This window comes from Mustela lutreola, chromosome 12 (assembly GCF_030435805.1).
Source record: "Mustela lutreola isolate mMusLut2 chromosome 12, mMusLut2.pri, whole genome shotgun sequence".
In the NCBI taxonomy this organism is placed as follows: domain Eukaryota; kingdom Metazoa; phylum Chordata; class Mammalia; order Carnivora; family Mustelidae; genus Mustela; species Mustela lutreola.
Genome location: NC_081301.1, coordinates 43,154,547 through 43,173,690, shown reverse-complemented (window position 1 = coordinate 43,173,690; position 19,144 = coordinate 43,154,547). Strand labels below are relative to the sequence as shown.

Genomic DNA, 19,144 nt, shown 5'->3' with positions numbered 1-19,144 from the left:
TTTATCTTAGAAGATACAATACTTGGAAATATTAACACTTAAAATGACTATACATTGTTTGTAAGATTGAATACCAATTTATGAATTATAGAGAAAATTTATAAAGACTAAAGTGGTTTTTTTTTGTATCTTTGTTTTTAGTTGGTAGATAAACTTAATACCAATACCGAAATGGAAGAAGTAATGAATGATTACAACATGGTAAGAAGATTTATAAGTATAAGCAATAGACTTACATAGATCAAATCTTCCAATACAAAGCATATATCTAGAAATTACACACCTTACAGTTAGGTATTATTCTGATCCTAAATTCCATTATTACAGTTGAGGTTCCTCAGTTGCTTTCTTTTTTTTTAATTAAAGATTTTATTTTTAAGTAACCTCTACACCCAACATGGGGCTTGAACTCACAAACCCAAGATTAAGAGTTGCATGCTATACTGAGCCAGCAAGGCATCCCTTCAGTTGCTTTTTAAATCTCTTCCTCTTGATCAGATCTCCCTAATATATGCTTTAGTTTCTTTGTACAAGGCTGGGTTGAACTGGTCTCACATACAGTATTAGTTAGGGAGTCTCATCTATATTTCCTTGTATATAAATTAGTTTGGTATACTTTTGGTTTAATATTTGTACAAATGGAACTGAGTACTCACTGAAAATGCAATGTCATCTTTACAAAGTTGTATAAGTAAGAAAGAAAAGTAAATAGTTACCATATGATGCCAGATATAATACTTTTTGATTGATAAACGAGAACTTGTGTTCAGTGTTCTTAGATTCTTTGGTCTAAAACAAAATATTAGTAGCTGACTTGTTTTGATTCAAACGTTTGGAAGAAAATAACAAATAGAGCCTGTAGTTTATATAATTTATAATTTATACAATTTTTATATAGCTTATGATTTAGGTTAAAACTTACAGTCAGACTATTCTGTGAAAGTATAGAATTTATACAATGACTTTTCTTTCTAAATTGGGATTCTAAAAACATAATTTGGTGAAATTAGTCTTAGGAACTCAGCAGAATTCCCAATTAAAAAATATATTTTTAATGCCACATGTAAAATGTGGAAACTTCTTTATGTGTTCTGTCAGTTGTTTCTGATAGAACTAAATTCTAAGTTGAGTATGCACAGGTAGAGTCAATTAGTAGTACTCAGGTAAAATTCTGTTTAAGGATGAAACTTGCATTTGTTTGGCCTAAAATCAACATACTACTAATCAACTATTGAACATCCAAAAATTTCAGAAATTCTATTTACATAAATGAAGTTTACATTGGATTATTTGATAGGTCACTAAAGAATAGTGATATTCTTAATATTTTTGGTGTGAGATTACAGTGCCTGTGAAAAAGACTTCCTTTTTGGGGGGTTATAGTTTGTTAATTAAATAAGTACTGTTTTGTTTTTTTTTAACTTTGCATGTGGCATTGGGATTATTATAATAATCTCTCAATTAGTTCATGACCAGAATAACTTTTAAAGAAGTAGTTCAGTTTAATAGTAATTTTTTATCACTAACTTCTCCATTAACTCTTCATTCAGCTTAAAGCTCAAAATGATCGAGAAACACAAAGTATGGATATCATATTTACTGAAAGACAAGCGTAAGTACAATCCATTTAGAAATCAAACACTTCTAAGGAGCTAAATTAGACAGTTTAGTGTTGAAGTCATTTATTTCCTTATAAATTCTCTTGCTTTTTTTTTCTTGCATTTTTCTTTTCTTAAGTAAGCTCCACACCCAGTGTGGAGCCCAGTGCAGGCCCAAACTCCTAACTGTGAGATCAAACCTTGAGCTGAGAGCAAGAGCTCAACCAAGTCACTGAGGTGCCCCTTCCCTTGTATTTTATTTTAAAAAGTTGAATATTTGCAGTACAAATTCTATTGTTTACACATCTGTTGTTTTCATTTACCATTAAGCACCCAAATCCTGGATAAATAAAATTACTATCATTTATCGTTAAGTACCTAAATCTGGATAAATAAAATTAATACATAGACTAGATAAATAAAATTCCTATTTCAAGTAGGTTCAGAACCTAAGATGGGTAAGAACATCTTCATCTCTACCATTTACAGCTTTATCCTGGGCTTTTTAACTTGTTTGAATTATGAGATTCAAGGTCCAGTCTAATAAAACAATAGTGAGCTATTTACATTATTTCATTATTCAGTTTTTAACTTCTAATTAAGTTATATTAATGCATATATGTGTATGCATCTTTTTATATAACATCATTAAAGATCCAATAGCAAATAATTTTGACTTTGGTAATAAGTGGAAGTGTGGCAGTGACAAAAGCCTGCAAAGGTAATAGGTAGATGTGATAACTTGTTTTAGTCCATTTGGGCTGCTATAACAATATACCCTAAACTAGGTAACTTATAAACAACAGGAATTTATTGCTTACAGTTCTAGAGGCTGGGCAGTCTGGGCTCAAGGCAGCAATTTGGTCCTGTTCTGGTGAGATCTCTCTTCCTGTTCATACCAGATATCTTGCTATATACTGCTATGGTAGAAGGGGGTCTGTGACATCTTTTTTTTCTTTTTCTTTTTTTAAAATTTATTTGACATAGAGTGAGAAGGAACACAAGCAGGGGAAGTGGGAGAGGGAGAATCAGGCTTCCTGTTGAGCAGGGAGCCTGATACAGAGCTGGATCCCAGGACCCTGGGATCATGATGTGAGGCGGAGGCAGACACTTATGACTGGGCCACCCAGGCAAGCCTGTGGGATCTCTTTTATAAGGGCACCAATCCTGTTTGTGAGGGCTCCACTCTAATTACCTAATCACTTCCCAAAGATTGTACCTTATAATGCCATTACCTTTGGGGGCTGGGATTGCAACACACATTTTGGAGGGACATAAATATTCAGATAATTACAGTAGTTAACATAATTATTCTTCATTGATTTTTGGCCATAATTAAATACTATCTGATTCTATGCAAATAGAATTTTATATACTCCCACCCCATACATATTTAGTCTCAGAATTTTATCAGTCTTAATCTCTTTGAGAACAAGGGTAATAATTAATCAAAATTACTTAAATTCTGTGACACCAAATACACTGTCCTGTTACTTATGCATATAACATAAATATTTGATGAAGAATAAGATGTTAACATGTAATGGTAAAACATTTGAAAGATTAATATAATTTTTTTGTTGATTAAAAACAAAGGAACCTCTTTTTCCTTTATCTGTCATTTAATACTGCTATAAACTGCTGCCTGAAAAATTGTAAATACCAGAAGTCTCTTCCCACTTACGAAGAAAATTACATATGCATGGTGACCAAGCTCTTACTTGGAAACTTCTTTTTTACTGTTCTGGTTTCTGGTTTTAATTTAGGAAATATTTATCATTTACAATACAATAAAATAACTCCTTTAGTTACCTAAAAAGTAAATAAGGAACTCTAGTCCGTTGAACACCTAACAGAGTTTAGAACGTTAAGGTCCTCATTTATTTCATCACTTATCTGCAGTTATATGATGCTCGGGTCAGATTTATAAATACTATATGTATATGTTTTATATATATTTCATTCAGAAAGATAACTCACAGATTATAAATTTAAGACTGTTTTAGGCTTTTATAATATAATAATAGGCTTATAATATTATATAATATTATTATATATGATATTAATATATATAATAAAATAATAATATTTTATTATAGTGTTTTAGAGATATTCTTTTCTCTAACAGTTATACATGCACTTAATTTTTCACCCCTATGGAAGGTAAAAATGGTGGATTTTTATTACAATTCTTAACCACCTCTATTTGCATTGTTAAAATTATGATTACAGCCAATTGGTTATAAGGAAATTAGTAAATAATTCGCTTTAGACTTTTTAACAGTCTCAAGGTCATTGTTGTCCAAACTATGTTTTTTGGACCATTATTGTATTATGAACTCATTATAGACGTACCTGAAAGAAAGGGTTTTGTTGTCCAGTAAGTTTGGAAAATTCTTAATACTTGGTTCTTAAAGAGCAGAAAACATTTCAGCTTTTTAGAGTCTTGAATTAAGTCCTATAGTAAAGACTCTTGTTTCACTTTGTTTAAACTCAGTATTTCCTATAGTAATTGCATAGTACTTTGACCATGTACTGTTTTTTTTCCCCTATAAATATTTCTTTTTTTTTTTTTTTTTTTTTTTTGACAGACAGATCACAAGTAGGCAGAGGCAGGCAGAGAGAGAGAGGAGGAGGAGGCAGGCTCCCTGCTGAGCAGAGAGCCCAATGCGGACTCGATCCCAGGATCCTGAGACCATGACCTGAGCTGAAGGCAGAGGCTTTAACCACTGAGCCACCCAGGCTCCCCTCCCCTATAAATATTTCTGAGCATTTCCCTGGAAATTAATATTTTAGAAAACAATTTGGGAAACATTGCTCTATCTACAGGATCCCAAACATTTGTCCATGGACCAACTGAAGATTCCTCTGCCCCAGCACAGACTCATATGACTAGAACTCTTCCAAAGAGAGGCAGAAATACAGGTTTTGAAAAACAAGATTTGTGGAGACTTCTGATACTCACTTTGGAATTTATCATACTATTCAGTTATGACAATCATGCATTATGGTGATGGTCTTTATAACTGAAAGCAGTAGTACCTTTTTTTTTTCAAGTCCGTAGTAACTTATTAGGAATTGTGCTTGGACATTGTACCTGTGCTTTAAGTTGGTATTAAATTTTTAGGAAATTTATTGGGCTAATTCAGAAAGCATTTAAAAAAGTACGTTCCAATTCCATGAATTCATTCTATGAGTATAAAATGAATCTTGGTGTGTTGTAAGCATTTCACTTTGACAAATCCAAAACCTTTAATTTTTAAGAAATTTTTTCTAGAGATTTTATTTATTTATTTGAGAGAGGCAGACTTTAAAAAAACTTTATTTTTTACTGATTCTATTCAATAAAAGTTTATTATAACTTAATATATATTATATCAAATATGTGGGCCAATATTAGAATCAGTTCATTTTAATAAATAATTTAATAAGTCTTTTCCTTATTAGGTTGTATGGTCTCCTGAATACTACTGAAAATAGTAATTTTAATATTGTCCCTGTAAGCTTACCAGAGGATACCATTTACTATGTTTGGACCTACTTGCTCAGTACCAATGAGAAAAACATGATTTTATGATCTTCCTGTGTGTTGCAATTAATATGAAAGTCTACTAGCCACAGTTTGGTATATCACATGCCTAATCTCCATTTATGTCTAAATTGTGAGTACACTGATAACATTTATTAAAAAAAATCAAGCATTTAAGGGAATTAATTTTCTTCATGTAATTCATGAGTATCTATATATTTGTCTTCAATAAACCCATCATCATCTACCACAAATGAATGTAGTTTTTCAAATATTACTGTAGTTTCTTCAGATTTTGTATCTGGGACTTGTGAAAGAGAACTTGAATTTCCAGTAAAACCATCTTCATAGGTTTCTGCTTCATGCTCTTCCAGGCGATGATGATTGTAACTAAGCAGAAAATTATACCATACTGGGCATTTGATAGCAGCAAAAATGAGGAATGAAGTCATCAGTACAGTGATCACCACACCAACCAGAAAAGCCCAGCTTTTTCCAAGTTTATGTTCTTAATTGGAATAACGAGAGAGAGAGAAAGAGATTTTGTTAAATTGACAAAAATAAAATAATCATTAATCATATATCCTAATAACTACATAATATTGGTATTAGAAATAAACATAATTTTCTTTAAGCAGTTTACTAAAACACAAGATTCTTATTTCAAAGTGTGCTGAAAAAAATACCTTTATTCCAAAATAACTACTTGTCTTTGCAGGTATTGTTTATCAATTCACAAAAGAATATTATTGATTTATACTTGTTAAATACTTAATTGGTCAAAACTAAGACTCAAATAAATTGCATAATGGCATTTGAATGGTAACTAGCAGAACCTAGTTTGGAAACTTAGTATTTTGTAAATCTTCTGTTGAGATGAGAAACTGTTCTTTTACATTGTTTCTAGAAATTTAAAATTTAGAAAAATGAGAACTACTTCAGTTTATTTAGTATACTGCCTTCAGCAATATTAATATTCAAAACCAGTACATTACCTGAATTTTTTAAGTTGTTCAAAGAGCTATTAAATGTTGAGTTGCTAATGGACTGAAGGTGGTTATAAAGATCTTCATTTATAGGTGGAGGAAATTTTGAGTAGCACTCAGCATTATAAGGTACTGTTTTGATACTGTAGAACTTCAGGATATCTGGGTAGGTGCATGTGGTGATGTTCTCATTTTCTGGTAAATCAGAATAACATTTATTATGGAAATAGGATTATTATTGTTAATAAATTATTATGGATTGCATTTTATAATTATTTTTACCTAGAATTTTTTGGTATACCTACCTGTCATTATTACAGATTATAAGAAACTTTTGTATTTGCCTAGCAATACAAGAAGGGAAAGATTCACCTTCTTATTTATTAAGTTATTTTATGATATATATGGTTTAAATGCAGTATCTGTTTATGTTTAGTGTGTGTTAGTGAAGATGTTATGATTAAGATTGTGACAAAAATTGATCTCAGGCAGAGCAAGGTTTACAGTTAATGAAATAGGGCACCTGTTTTTACCTACTGTCTGGCAAGATATCTTAACCAAAGGAAATACTGAAAAAAAATTACTTTTATGTATTCATATTCAAACTATAAACTTAATACATGAAGTTACAGTCTCATCTTTGCATATATAGATCATTTAAATTTCTTTTCTTCTTTTTTTTTCCTAAAAGGCAGAGGAAGAATATCTATTCAACAATTACTTTTCATTGTTTCTTCCTGCTTCCCTTAAACAGGAATAGTTTCTTTTTCTTTAAAACATGAAGTGATAGACTTTCCTGGGGTGGGACAATAAAAAAATCAATCACAGTTTTGTTTTGATTAAATAATGATAGCTTACCTAGTGTCACATTTGATGTGTTCAACCAGTTCTGCAAATTCAGTAGACTGCAAGAACAGTTCCATGGATTTCCATATAAAATTATTAATTCCAGATGAAACAGTTGTGGTACATCAAAATAGCCAATGAAATTGCCTTGCAGATTCAGAAGTATCAGGTTTTTTAGAGGTACAAATACATCAGGATTCAGTTGAAATATTTTGTTTTGGCAGAGGTACAACTGTTTTAGTTTATTTAAGCCCGTGAATGCACCCTGTTCAATTACATGGATGGAGTTTCTACAGATATTTAAAATTTCTAGATTGGAGAGGTTACCAAAGCCATTATTATATAACATAGTAACATTGTTCTCAGTCAGATAGAGTTCAGTGAGTAAAAAATATGTTTGTAGAACCCTAGTGTCTATAATATTCAAAGTAATTTGGTTATAACTGAGATCAAGTATAGTAACATTTTTATTGATATCTGTTGGAATCAAAGAATAATTATTTTCGGTGAAATTACATTTGACTTCCTAAAAAAGAAAAAATACAAATGCATTAGTTAGGAAAAATATTAACAGAATTTTCCAAATTTTTATATGCAGGCAATTAGATATTGGAAGGAGATATTTTTGTTTTCTTTTTAGGCGGGGAGGGGTAAAGGAAGAGGAAGATCTCACAATTCTGTGTTCATGACTTGAGCTAAAATCAATAGTTGGATCCTCAACTGACTAAGCCACCAGACACCCCTGGAAGAAAATAGTTTTAGAAAAACATTTCCTCTCTAATATTTTGATGTTATAGTGTAAAAAAAAAAAGTAAAGCAAATGCTTTTATTTCTTCATTGGGATGAAATACTGAAGATTAAGGAAATTCTGATGCCTGTACCTGAGCAAAGAGATTCTAGTTGATCTTACAGATAATCTTTTCTTACTACATACTCACTACTGAAAAAATGTGGGTATAATTTCATTACATATGTGGAAATACATGACAAATAATTCTCTTATATAGTATTTCATTTGCATATGATTTATAATGAGGAAATTATTTTAAAATTTGTTTTTAGAAATCAGAGCTACCAACAGTAAATAAGAAGTAATACTCAATATATAACTGTATAAGAGCTCAAAGTTTGGTATTTAAAAAGAAATATTAATTTTTTAAAAGTAATCCATATAGCCAATGTGGGGCTTGAATTCATGACCCCAAGATCAAGAATCAGATGCTCTACTTGCTGAGCCAGCCAGGTGCCCCCCAGGAAATATTTATTTTATAATGGAAATTGAACCATATGAATTTAAGTGCCAGCTAACATGAGTACTTTTCTTATGTGGCTGCAAATCCAAAAAAATATTTATTTTGTTTATAATAATAATAGTAATGCAATACTATATTCTTATTAGGATGTATGGTCTCCTGAATACTACTGAAAATAGTAATGCTATAATAATAATAATAGTTATAATAGTAATGCAACAACAATAATTTTCCCATAATAATAGTAATGTAACAATAATAATTTTCTTCATAAATATGTAATTTTTAAAAAACACTTCCTACATTTTATTTTTTTTAAACATTTTATTTATTTATATGACAGAAATCACAAGCAGGCCAAGTCAGGCAGCAGGGAGCCTGATGGGGAGCTTGATCTCAGAAGCTTGATTCCAGGACCCTGAGACCATGACCCGAGCCAAAGGCAGAAGCTTAACCCACTGAGCCACCCAGGTGCCCCAACTCCCTACATTTTAAAAAGTGGTGTTTAGGGGTGCCTGCCTGGCTTGGTTGGTAGAATGTATGACTCCTGGCCTCGGGGTACTAAGTTTGAGCCCCTTTTTGGGCACAGAGATTACTTATAAAAATAAATAAAACATAAAAGACTGGTATTTATATCCTGAAACTAGTCTCAGATTTTATAGTGAAAATTTACAGACTTCTTTAGCCGTTAAAGAATTTAGTTTAAATAAAATGAAGACTGCATTTGTCAAATTAGAATCTAGCTCACATACCACAGATTTTGAATATATATAGCTAACCAATTAGTTATGATAGTTCAGGTATTTTTTTTTTTTTTGCTTTAATTGCCTTGGCATATTTTACTAAATGTACATAAAGTATACTTTTTTTTTTTTTTTTTTTGACAGAGATCACAAGTAGGCAGAGAGGCAGGCAGAGAGAGAGAGAGGGAGGAAGAAGGCTGAGCAGAGAGCCCGATGGGGGGCTTGATCCCAGGACCCTGGGATCATGACCTGAGCCGAAGGCAGAGGTCTTAACCTGCTGAACCACCCAGGCGCCCCAGTATACCTTTGAAAATATTTTCACCACCTTGATTGTAAAAACTTACTATTTTAGAAGACTGGCTTTCGTCTGATAATAATAGCATAGAGAGGGGCCAAAACAAGGTTGTGATGCATGTAGTTTTCATATCGCAGGCCTGTTAGAAAACAGAGTATTTTCGTCTCAATAGAGAAGAACTTTATATTGAGAATATTTTAATTTCCTTTTTTCTTCTTTTAAATCCATTTTTTCTTAAAACATATGAAATGTGAAACAAGTACATATTCTATCACCCTCCCCACACTCTAATCTTAAACTGGAAAGTTCCTGGCAAATGAAAGTGTTTTTTGAATGTCTCATTAGTTCCTGGATCAATTGAAATGAACTTTGAAACAAGTGAAGTGGTTATATATTTTAAAATTTTAATATATGTGCGTGAAAGAAAGTTAGGACTATATATTTATGTATATGTACATGTTTAAGTATATGCTTAAATTGCTATTTTATGGTTTTTCATTTTTAGATATTGTCTATTAGTATAATCTGTTGACTTAAAACTGTGGAGATGAAAGCCATCAGCTCTTTTTCAAACATTCCCTACCGTCATCTTCAATCATCAAGTGTATGCTTTCTATCTCTTCATTCTCCATACATAGTTACTTATAATTTTCGTCTTTTTTCACCTTGTAAATTTGCTTTTACATTAATGTCACTTTCAGAATGCTCTGTGATTAGCACATTTCAGAATAAAAAGATCTTATAAATTTGATTAGATGAAACCTTTTTTCCCCCAAAAGAAAATTAATGATATTACATTATAAATTTATTTGGAAAAGATTTTTTGGCCACATCCCATGTTTATATTTCTAAGGTAGATCATATGAAGATATAATTATATTTTTTGCTCTTATGCCACATATTAAAGATTTTTATAGATTAATAAGCCTAAATATGGTTTGTTTTTTTAAAACTCACCAGCAACCATCAAACCTGTAAATATATGGAATCTTACCTTTACCTGTTTCTTTTCTCTGAGACTTGTGTGCTAAGGAATCTATTCTGTTTCTTCTGCACCATTAAAAAAAAGTATGTCATATGGTTGCATTTCACTATGCTTTAACCTTTGTACCCAATGAACACGTGATGTAAAAAAAAAGCTAGACTTCCTTAGCAAAAGATTGACTAGAAGAGTAATTTCTTAGTCATCTTTGACTTTTTTGGCATAACAAGTAAAGTGCTTTGCTTAACATTTGTGTTTCTTAATTACTCTTGAAAAATGTAAATATTAGCAAATTTACTTTGCAAGTTAAAGTATATAATATTGAAAATGCGTACTTGGAAAAATACATGGTTAACGTGATTTAAGGTTAGTCCTAAAGGTATTTCGTGTTTAAAAAGATTCAAGTTGAAAAGATAGTGAGTTTTGTATTCCCATTTCAACTTTGTTTATTCATTTTTATGACCTGTCATTGGTGGTTTTATTGCCGAGTTGTAATAGGAGCAAAGTGCTCAAAGGATCAAAAGACCTAATGCTGGCCATATTGTGGCCTTCAAAAAATGAGTTACCTTCCTTGTGCTGCAGCTGCCCTTCTGTTAAATGGAATACGGTACAACACTAGCTCCTGTGTAACTACAGTAAACAGGTGTATCAGGCAAAAACATGGTTAAGATTCATTGTTGATAGTAAATAATCATGGAATTCAGAATGAGTTAGTTCCAAAAGATTAACTCCCTTGAGCCTCAATATCCTTAATTTATGAAACAAAGAGATTGAAATTGATGACCTTTCCTACTTGAAAGTTCTAAGCCCATAAACCCATATAAATCCAGCAGCAAACACATTTGTTAAATGATAATAATTTAAGTTCAAAGTGAAGATATTACTCCTTGTCCAATAGACAAAAATAAATAGAAATTTCATGTTGTTTGTTTGATTTTGTACATCTTTTATTAAGTTATTAAGAGATGTTTGTAGAAAAATTTCTGAATGTAGATTACTTTATTCTGGCAGTGTAAAAAGTATGTGGGGAATACATGAACTTGTAGGGCTTAGAGAGTGATTGTGAAAACTGTAGTAGTTGATAACTACATGTGGAAGATTAAGTAGAATATTCCTATTTTGAAACTCAAAATTTTGATATTGAGAATAAACATTTATCTTCAAGTAGTCTTTTTATATGTAAATCTTGAAGTATTTATGTGATAACTAGCATCTTTTCCTTTTTTTCAAAATTTTAGAGAATTTTTTCAGAATTCTAGAGAAAAATTCTATCCTATTGATAACTGACTGTGCTTAGGTAATAAGTGGCTTATCACTGGTATTTCTTGTGATTATATGATAAAGATGGTTATTATTTGTAATTAATTTAGTGACTATTACTCTTATATGATTTCACTTGTGATATTCCTGTTACATTTTCAGAGACACTGACTTATTATTTTGCACCACTAAAATATAGTTGATAACTTTTGGAATACCAATTTTAATTAAAGTAGGTAAGCAAGATATATTATTAATCTGAAGTTATGTTTTTTTAAATCAAATTGCACTACTCTTAGGTCAGTCAGAGCTGTGTTACTTTATATCATTTACATGGTGAACTACAATACAAGATTTCATTTGGTTAAAGAATTCCATAGCTACAAGATGTTTGAAAACCACTGTTCTAAAATTGTTTTGTCTTGTGGGTATGACAAAGTGTAAATACCTCCTCTACCACCTCATGTGTACAAGGCTTTAAAGATTTTCTGTGATAATCTTTGAGTTTTCTTACAAGAAAGTAAAATGAATAGTAGGGAAATAGAAGGATTTGGGAACTGAGAAGAGAAAGATGTAAAATAAGTCTCTGTTGATGTGGACAGTTCTTTTTTTGGAAGTATAAGGGATTTTCTTATTAATTTTTATTTGAGGTATAGTTGACACATAATGTTAATTTAAATTTCAGGTGTACAACGTAAGTGATTCAACAGTTCTATATGTTATGCAGTGCTCACCACAAGTTACCATCATCATACAGCACTATTATAATACCGTTAACTATATTACCTATGCTGTACTTTTCATCCCTGTGACTTCTTCATTCCATAATTAGAAGCCTATACCTCCTACTCCCCTTCACCCATTTTTGCCCATGCCCCATGCTCTTCCCTCTAGCATCTACCACTTTGTTCTCCAAATATAATTTTTTATACATCTAAAAGAATTTACAAGCTCTGTTAAATAACTTTACCCTATTTAGTTGAGACTGTGACCTGAGTAAAATTAATTGATGTTATTCCCCTCAATGTATTAAGAGGAATGTTGAATACTTTTGATTTCAGGAAGGAAAAACAAATTAGAAGTGTAGAAGAAGAAGTTGAACAGGAAAAACAAGCAGCAGATGGCATTATCAGAAACATGTCTCCTGAAAAACAAGTCAAGTACATAGAAATGAAAACCACAAATGAGAAATTGTTGCAGGTAATACTAATCGCTATCCTGTTCCTCAACAAGATACAGCAGTCTTGCTACTATATAGTCTGAAGATGAGCAGCATTGGCATCCCTGAGAACTTGACTAGACCTACTGATCAGCATCTTAATTTAACAAGGTCCCCAGATAATTTGTATAGATGGACATTTAAATTTGAGAAGTACAATATAGAAAATTCATTTTCTCATGCTGCATGATGACCAAATATTACTCTAGTATTTGTTCATTTCTATGCATCTTTCACTTTTGCGTGTCATACAGATACATGAAAACACTTGCTTTTTAAATGAACTACTAATAGAAATAATAAAAAAACCTCAGATACCAGTGCCATAGGGATAATTACTTCCTTTCTTCCCTGCCTAATAAGCAATGCATCTTTTACTTCTCTGTCCTTAATTTGAATAGCTCTTGCCTCCTAATCGTGGTATTTAAATAAGCAATTTGGGAGCCTGCTGAGGGGTTATTGAGAATTATCCCAACATTCAGTGATGATGGTGACTCAGATTTGCAAGTTAGTGCCCTTATATACCAAGATAGCCCTTAACTAAACAGTTAACAGAGAATTAGTCCCCATAAATTCCAAAAGTGAATGTAGTTCTGGTTTCTCAGATATTACTTAATTGACAATTTAATATAACTTTCTATTTTAGTCAGGATTCATAAGATACAATGAAACACTGAAGAAAGGGTATTACAGAAATGCTGAAGTACCATCAAAATACAGTTAATCTTGCACAGTTGTTTTTGAATAAGTAAATAGCTTGAAAGTCTTGTCTGTAGGAATGAGCCATATAAATTACTATATGTCTTGGCTCTAAAAGAAATTAGGCAAAAGATATGGAAACATGGTTTTAAAAAATCAAAGTTAAAAATCATAACTTTAAACAATAACATCATTAATTTGAGGGCTCCTGATATTTTCAAAACGGCAGTGATGATTCATTGTGAAAAGGTTTGGCTACCTTTGACAAGCTCATAAAGTATTTTTTAAAGGTAGATCATGACAAGTTTTGGGGAATAATGAAAGAAACTGGCAGAGATAGAAATAATGTTAATAAATTCTAGTCAATAGCAAGTGTTGGATGTGTTTATAAAATTTACTTTGTCACATCCATATACGAAAAGCTAAGAAACAAACATATTCTAAATGTTACTTGTATGTATATTTACTTTTTTCCTTTTTCTTAGGAGTTAGACACACTTCAGCAACAACTAGACTCATTGAACATGAAAAAAGAGAGCTTGGAAGCTGTAAGTATAAAATCAAATAAGGGTTTTTATATTACTCACCTACAAAAGATAATTCCGCTGAATATATTAAAGGAACTCATTCAAGTATGTATTTATTTAGTAGTTTACTAAGAGGGGTATAACTTTTTTCCCATTCAGCACCACAAATATCCTACTTTGGTAAGAAATTAGATTCAGTTATTGAGTACCTACTGTGTGCAGGATCATTCTACCTTGCTGAGGCATGCGAAATCTAATGGTAATTTAAAGACATGAATAAGAGATTAAAAAGAATTGAAGAGGGAGAGAGAAATTAGATTCAGTTATTGAGTTCCTACTGTGTACAAAATCATTCTGCCCTGATGAGGCATGCAAAATCTAACGGTAATTTATTTATTTATTTTTTTTTTAAGATTTTATTTTATTTATTTGACATAGAGAAATCACAAGTAGGTAGAGAGGCAGGCAGAGAGAGAGAGGAGGAAGCAGGCTCCCTGCCGAGCAGAGAGCCCGATGCGGGACTCGATCCCAGGACCCTGAGATCATGACCTGAGCCGAAGGCAGCGGCTTAACCACTGAGCCACCCAGGTGCCCCAAACGGTAATTTAAAGACATGAACAAGAGATTAAAAAGAAGTGAAGAGGGAGAGAAATCAGTTCATCACTTTAAAGATATAAATGCTTGCTATTTGCTATTTGTTCATTTAAAAGTTTTAATTAAAAAAAAACATGTTTATGGTTAAAAAAAAATTAAATAAGATGAAAGTGAAAATTTTCTTTTCCCTCTTTCCAGACAGAACTACTTTGTATTTTTTGAACACTTATTCTGTGCTTTTTTTGAGCTCTTTACATAGATCACCAGCATTGTCATTTAGTCTTTTTTTTTTTTTGTCATTTAGTCTTTACAACAATTTTATTATCCTATCTTGGTTTTATTGTTGTGGAAAACCTCAAGTGAGATTCACATTTAATATGCTGTCTGCAGTTTGGTTTGTTTGTTTTCACCTAACATTCTCTCTTGAATGTCTATATACATCAGCTCTCAGAGACCTCCTTCATTATTTTAAATTACTGTATTGTGTTACATTGCATGACTAGAACACAGCCTTGTAGATGAATAGGTTCTTTACATGTTTTTTAGTTTTGGGGGATTATAAACAATGCTGCAGTGAAACAATGCATTTTATACAGAGTTAAATGGCTGTGTCATCAGATAAATTTGTTGCAATGGATCAAAAGATAAATACACACTTCTAAAATGTAAGGCTGCAAATTCCCTTCCAAAGAGGTGGTTCTGTTTACTACTTCTAGACTCAGTGTATGAGAGTGCCTGTTTTCCCATGCATTCAATAGCAAGCATTATTCACTTTTTCCATTTTTACTAGTTTAATACATGAAATTATTTCTTTATATATTTTTTGGCCAATGTATATCTTTTTCTGTGAACTACCTTTTTCAAGTCCTTAACACTTCAGTGTACTGTCTATACCTCAAACCTTGCCTATCTTTCTTGATTTCCTCTGGATTCAGGTAGGTGTCATGATTCTAGGATTAGTAACAATTGTAGATTGACAGGAGTGCTGTTACCCTTTCTTGCACAAGAAATAAGTGTGAGTATTTTGTAATTCTTTCGTAAATTTGCTGTTGAAAAAGTAGTTTGCTTAAAAATGCTAAGGGGTACCTGGGCGGCTCAGTCACTTAAGCCTCTGCCTTCTGCTCCGGTCATGATCCTGAGGTTTTGGGATCAAGGCCCACATTGGGCTCCCTGCTGAGCAAGGAGCCTGCTTCTCCCTTTCCCCTTGCTCTTCCCCCCCCCCCCGTTCATTCTCTCTCTCTGTCAAGTAAATAAATAAAATCCTTAAAAAACATTATTAAGATGGCTTTCTATACAGATAGTCTATGTGTGAATATATATAATTTTTATTTTTTTTATATCTCTGGTAATAGAAATATGCTTCAAAGAATAAGGACCACATTTAGTATTAACACAGCTGTGCTGCAGAATTCCTTACTATCTGTTTTAGGGTGTGTGGGGAATGTCAGGTCTTATTTCTCTTGGCATATTTAGTTTCTGCAGGAAGAGGTGTAAGCTATGTCCTTGGATTTAGTGTTTGTATCGATGCCACTGTATTGATGCCACGTTTTGGCATCAGCACAGTAACGTGAAATTTTATAAAAATTTATCTCAAATCAAGAATATATAAGTAGTGGGGCGACAGGGTGGCTCAGTCACTTAAGCTCTGACTTGATTTCGGCTCAGATCTTGATTTCAGATCAAGCCCTTGTGTTGGGCTCTACGCTCAGCTCATAGTCTGCTTGTCCCTCTCCCTCTTTTCCTCTCCCTGTTCTCTTTCTCTCTCAAATAAACAAAATATTAAAAAATATATATATAGAAGTTACTAGTTCTGTTTAACTTTTGCCGGATTCCTTGTATTTTTTTTTTTAACCTCTTCTTCAAGAAAACATTATGTTAAATATCACTCATCTAGTATATATTGAATATCTACTGTGTGCTTGCTCATTACTGTGCTAAGTATTAGTTTATCATGGAGTGGAAAAAACAGGTGAAAGATCAGCACGAGTTTTATTGAGGAATAGTTTTATTGAGATGAAATTCGAACAAGTCTTAGGATGATTAAGCAAAAGGAAGGAGGAGATAACTATGAAAAGAGATACCCTATGGGGAGCCTGGGTGGCTCAGTGGGTTAAGCCTCTGCTCAGGTCATGTTCTCAGAATCCTGGAATTGAGCCCCACATTGGGCTCTGCTCAGTGGGGAGCCTGCTTCCCCCTCTCTCTCTACCTGCCTCTCTGCCTGCTTGTGAGTAGGCAGAGTAACTAAATAAAGTAAATAAAATCTTACTTACAAGTAAGTAATCTTACAAGTAAATAAAATCTTTAAAAAAAGGGGGATACCCCAAAATATCTGTATTTCATTATCACGCCTTTTCACCTGAATCTAATCTGTTACTTTGAGCTATGTATATGATGAGGGTTTTTTTAAGATTTTATTTTTAAATAATCTCTACACCCAACATGGAGCCCAAATCCACAATTCCTGAGATCAAGAGTCCCATTCTCCACCAACTGAGCCAGATATATATGCCACTATATTATGCTTTTTAGTAGACTTTCAAAGATTTCCACTAATTTACTTTTTCCTTTTAAGATTCCTTCTCTTTGAAAGACAATTATCATATGAACTTCCTGATGTGAAGAATTTGAGAGACAACGTGGGGGGTTTGGGAGGTAGGGAAGGAACAAATGAAACAAGATGGGATCGGGAGGGAGACAAATCATAAGAGACTCTTCATCTCACAGAACAAACTGAGGGTTGCTAGGGGAGGGGGACAGGGAGAGGGTGGTTGGCTTATGGACATTGGGGAGGGTATGTGCTGTGGTGAGTGCTGTGAAGTGTGTAAACTTGGCGATTCACAGGCCTGTACCCCTGGGGCTAATAATACATTATATGTTAATAAAAAATTAAAAATGAAAAGATTCCTTCTCTTTGGCTTTCAAAAAAGAAGTCTTGCCTCGTGGGACGCCTGGGTGGCTCAGTTGGTTAAGCAGCTGCCTTTGGCTCAAGTCATGATCCCAGGGTCCTGGGATCGAGTCCCACATCAGGCTCCTTGCTCGGCAGAGAGCCTGCTTCTCCCTCTGCCTCTGCCTGCCTCTCTGTCTGCCTGTGCTCCCTCGCTCTCTCTCCGTCTCTGACAAATAAATAAAATCTTTAAAAAAAAAAAAAAAAGAAGAAGTCTTGCCTCTTAAAAATTTGGTCTTATTCATGCTGTGGACCTAGTTTCAGATATCATCATTCACTTTTTTGTTGGTTAATATAGAAAATTATTTAGATCTGAGATCCTCAGTTTCTTTATGTGTAAAACAGATGATGATATTATCTGATAGAGTTGTTTTGAGGATTAGATACAGTATATAAAGAACATGGAATATAGTGCTTGGCACAGAATAAGTTATTAAAAAATAACAGCTTCAAATGCCATTTTCTCCCTTTTCCTCATCACTATCAACAACACTAGCTCTTTTGGTTGTCTAATAAAGTTACCACAGCCCTTATTTTCTCTTTGTGAACAGTAGAATAGTGTTGAATATACAACAACTATTCTACTCTTGTGTATTAATTTCCTCGTGCTGCTGTAATAAAGAACAAGAAATTTCCTAACAGATCTAGAGGCTAGAAGTCTAAAATCAAGGTATCAACAGAGCCGTTTCCTCAGAGACTCTGTTAGAATCTTCCCTGACCTCTTCCTAGCTTCTGGTGGTGCCTATTGATCCTAGGCATGCATTCATTATTTTAGCTGCATCACACCAGTTTCTGCATGTGTCATTGCATGGCATTCTCCTGTGTCTCTGTCTGTATGTCTTCTCTTACAAGGACAATGGTTGTTCCAGATTAGGGCATTAGGGTCCACCCTAATTACGTTGTCTTAACTTGACTAAATTGGCAAAGACCCCAATTCCAAGTTAGGTCATATTCATAGGTATCAGAGATTACCAAGACTTCATTATATTTTTTGAGTGATACAGTTCAACCTATATAACATTGTATTAGAGTATGTATATGACTATATGTGTGGGTGTGTGTATGAAATATATATATATATAATATATTAAATGAAATATATATGAATATAACATATATTATATGAAATATATGAAAATATATTCCCTCTAGAGATCAGTTCTTTAGACTTTAATATTGTGGTTAAAGTTGTACATACATTGGGGCGCCTGGGTGGCTCAGTGGGTTAATCCTCTGCCTTCGGCTCAGGTCATGATCTCAGGGTCCTGGGATCGAGCCCTGCATCGGGCTCTCTGCTCGGCAGGGGGCCTGCTTCCTCCTCTCTGCCTCCTCTCTGCCTGTGTCTCTGCCTACTTGAGATCTCTGTCTGTCAAATAAATAAATAAAATCTTAAAAAAAAAAAGTTGTACATACATTGTGACATTTTCTTTATTATCTTTCCATTGGTAGAGATATTTTATCTTTGTTCAGGTTTTATATTTGGAAGAAAAAATAAATTACCATGTTCTTATGAATCTTAGACTGAAAATAACTTATGAAGGAAAAGGGGTGTATTTTAATTCCAATTTACAAGTGTACTTTGTAGCATCATTGAGTACTATAGATATTTGATATCTCTATTTAAAAATGCTGATGGTTTAAATTCTCCTTTTTCTTATAAACTTATATG

General features: G+C 32.8%; 2 protein-coding genes across 4 annotated transcripts in view; one reads left to right on the top strand and one right to left on the bottom strand.

The window, feature by feature from the left end:
• Nucleotides 1-19,144, top strand: part of IFT74 (intraflagellar transport 74) — an 83,812-nt gene that overhangs the window by 18,624 nt on the left and 46,044 nt on the right. For both annotated transcript variants that reach the window (XM_059142818.1, XM_059142817.1), the window contains exons 7-10: nt 142-201; nt 1,551-1,612; nt 12,554-12,692; nt 13,896-13,958. In XM_059142818.1, coding sequence (XP_058998801.1) covers nt 142-201; nt 1,551-1,612; nt 12,554-12,692; nt 13,896-13,958 — 324 coding nt within the window. The remainder of the gene's footprint in view (nt 1-141; nt 202-1,550; nt 1,613-12,553; nt 12,693-13,895; nt 13,959-19,144) is intronic.
• Nucleotides 1,722-10,358, bottom strand: LRRC19 (leucine rich repeat containing 19). Of its 2 annotated transcripts, none has more exons than XM_059142821.1 (5): nt 10,245-10,358; nt 9,300-9,389; nt 6,972-7,485; nt 6,123-6,308; nt 1,722-5,635 (listed from the first exon to the last, which is right to left on the bottom strand). In XM_059142821.1, the coding sequence occupies exons 2-5, from the start codon at nt 9,378-9,380 to the stop codon at nt 5,310-5,312; spliced, it is 1,107 nt and encodes a 368-aa protein (XP_058998804.1). In that variant the 5' UTR covers nt 9,381-9,389; nt 10,245-10,358; the 3' UTR covers nt 1,722-5,309. The 2 variants fall into 2 exon arrangements, with proteins under 2 accessions (XP_058998804.1, XP_058998805.1); XM_059142822.1 differs by having other exon boundaries at nt 10,251-10,346.

Coding starts and splice junctions, on each gene's coding strand:
- LRRC19 (XM_059142821.1), bottom strand. CDS start 9,380: ATGAAAACTACATGCATCACAACCTTGTTTTGGCCCCTCTCTATGCTA. Junction 7,486..9,299: donor AAAGCCAGTCTTCTAAAATA/GTAAGTTTTTAC, acceptor TTTCTTTTTTAG/GAAGTCAAATGTAATTTCAC. Junction 6,309..6,971: donor CACATCAAATGTGACACTAG/GTAAGCTATCAT, acceptor CTGATTTACCAG/AAAATGAGAACATCACCACA.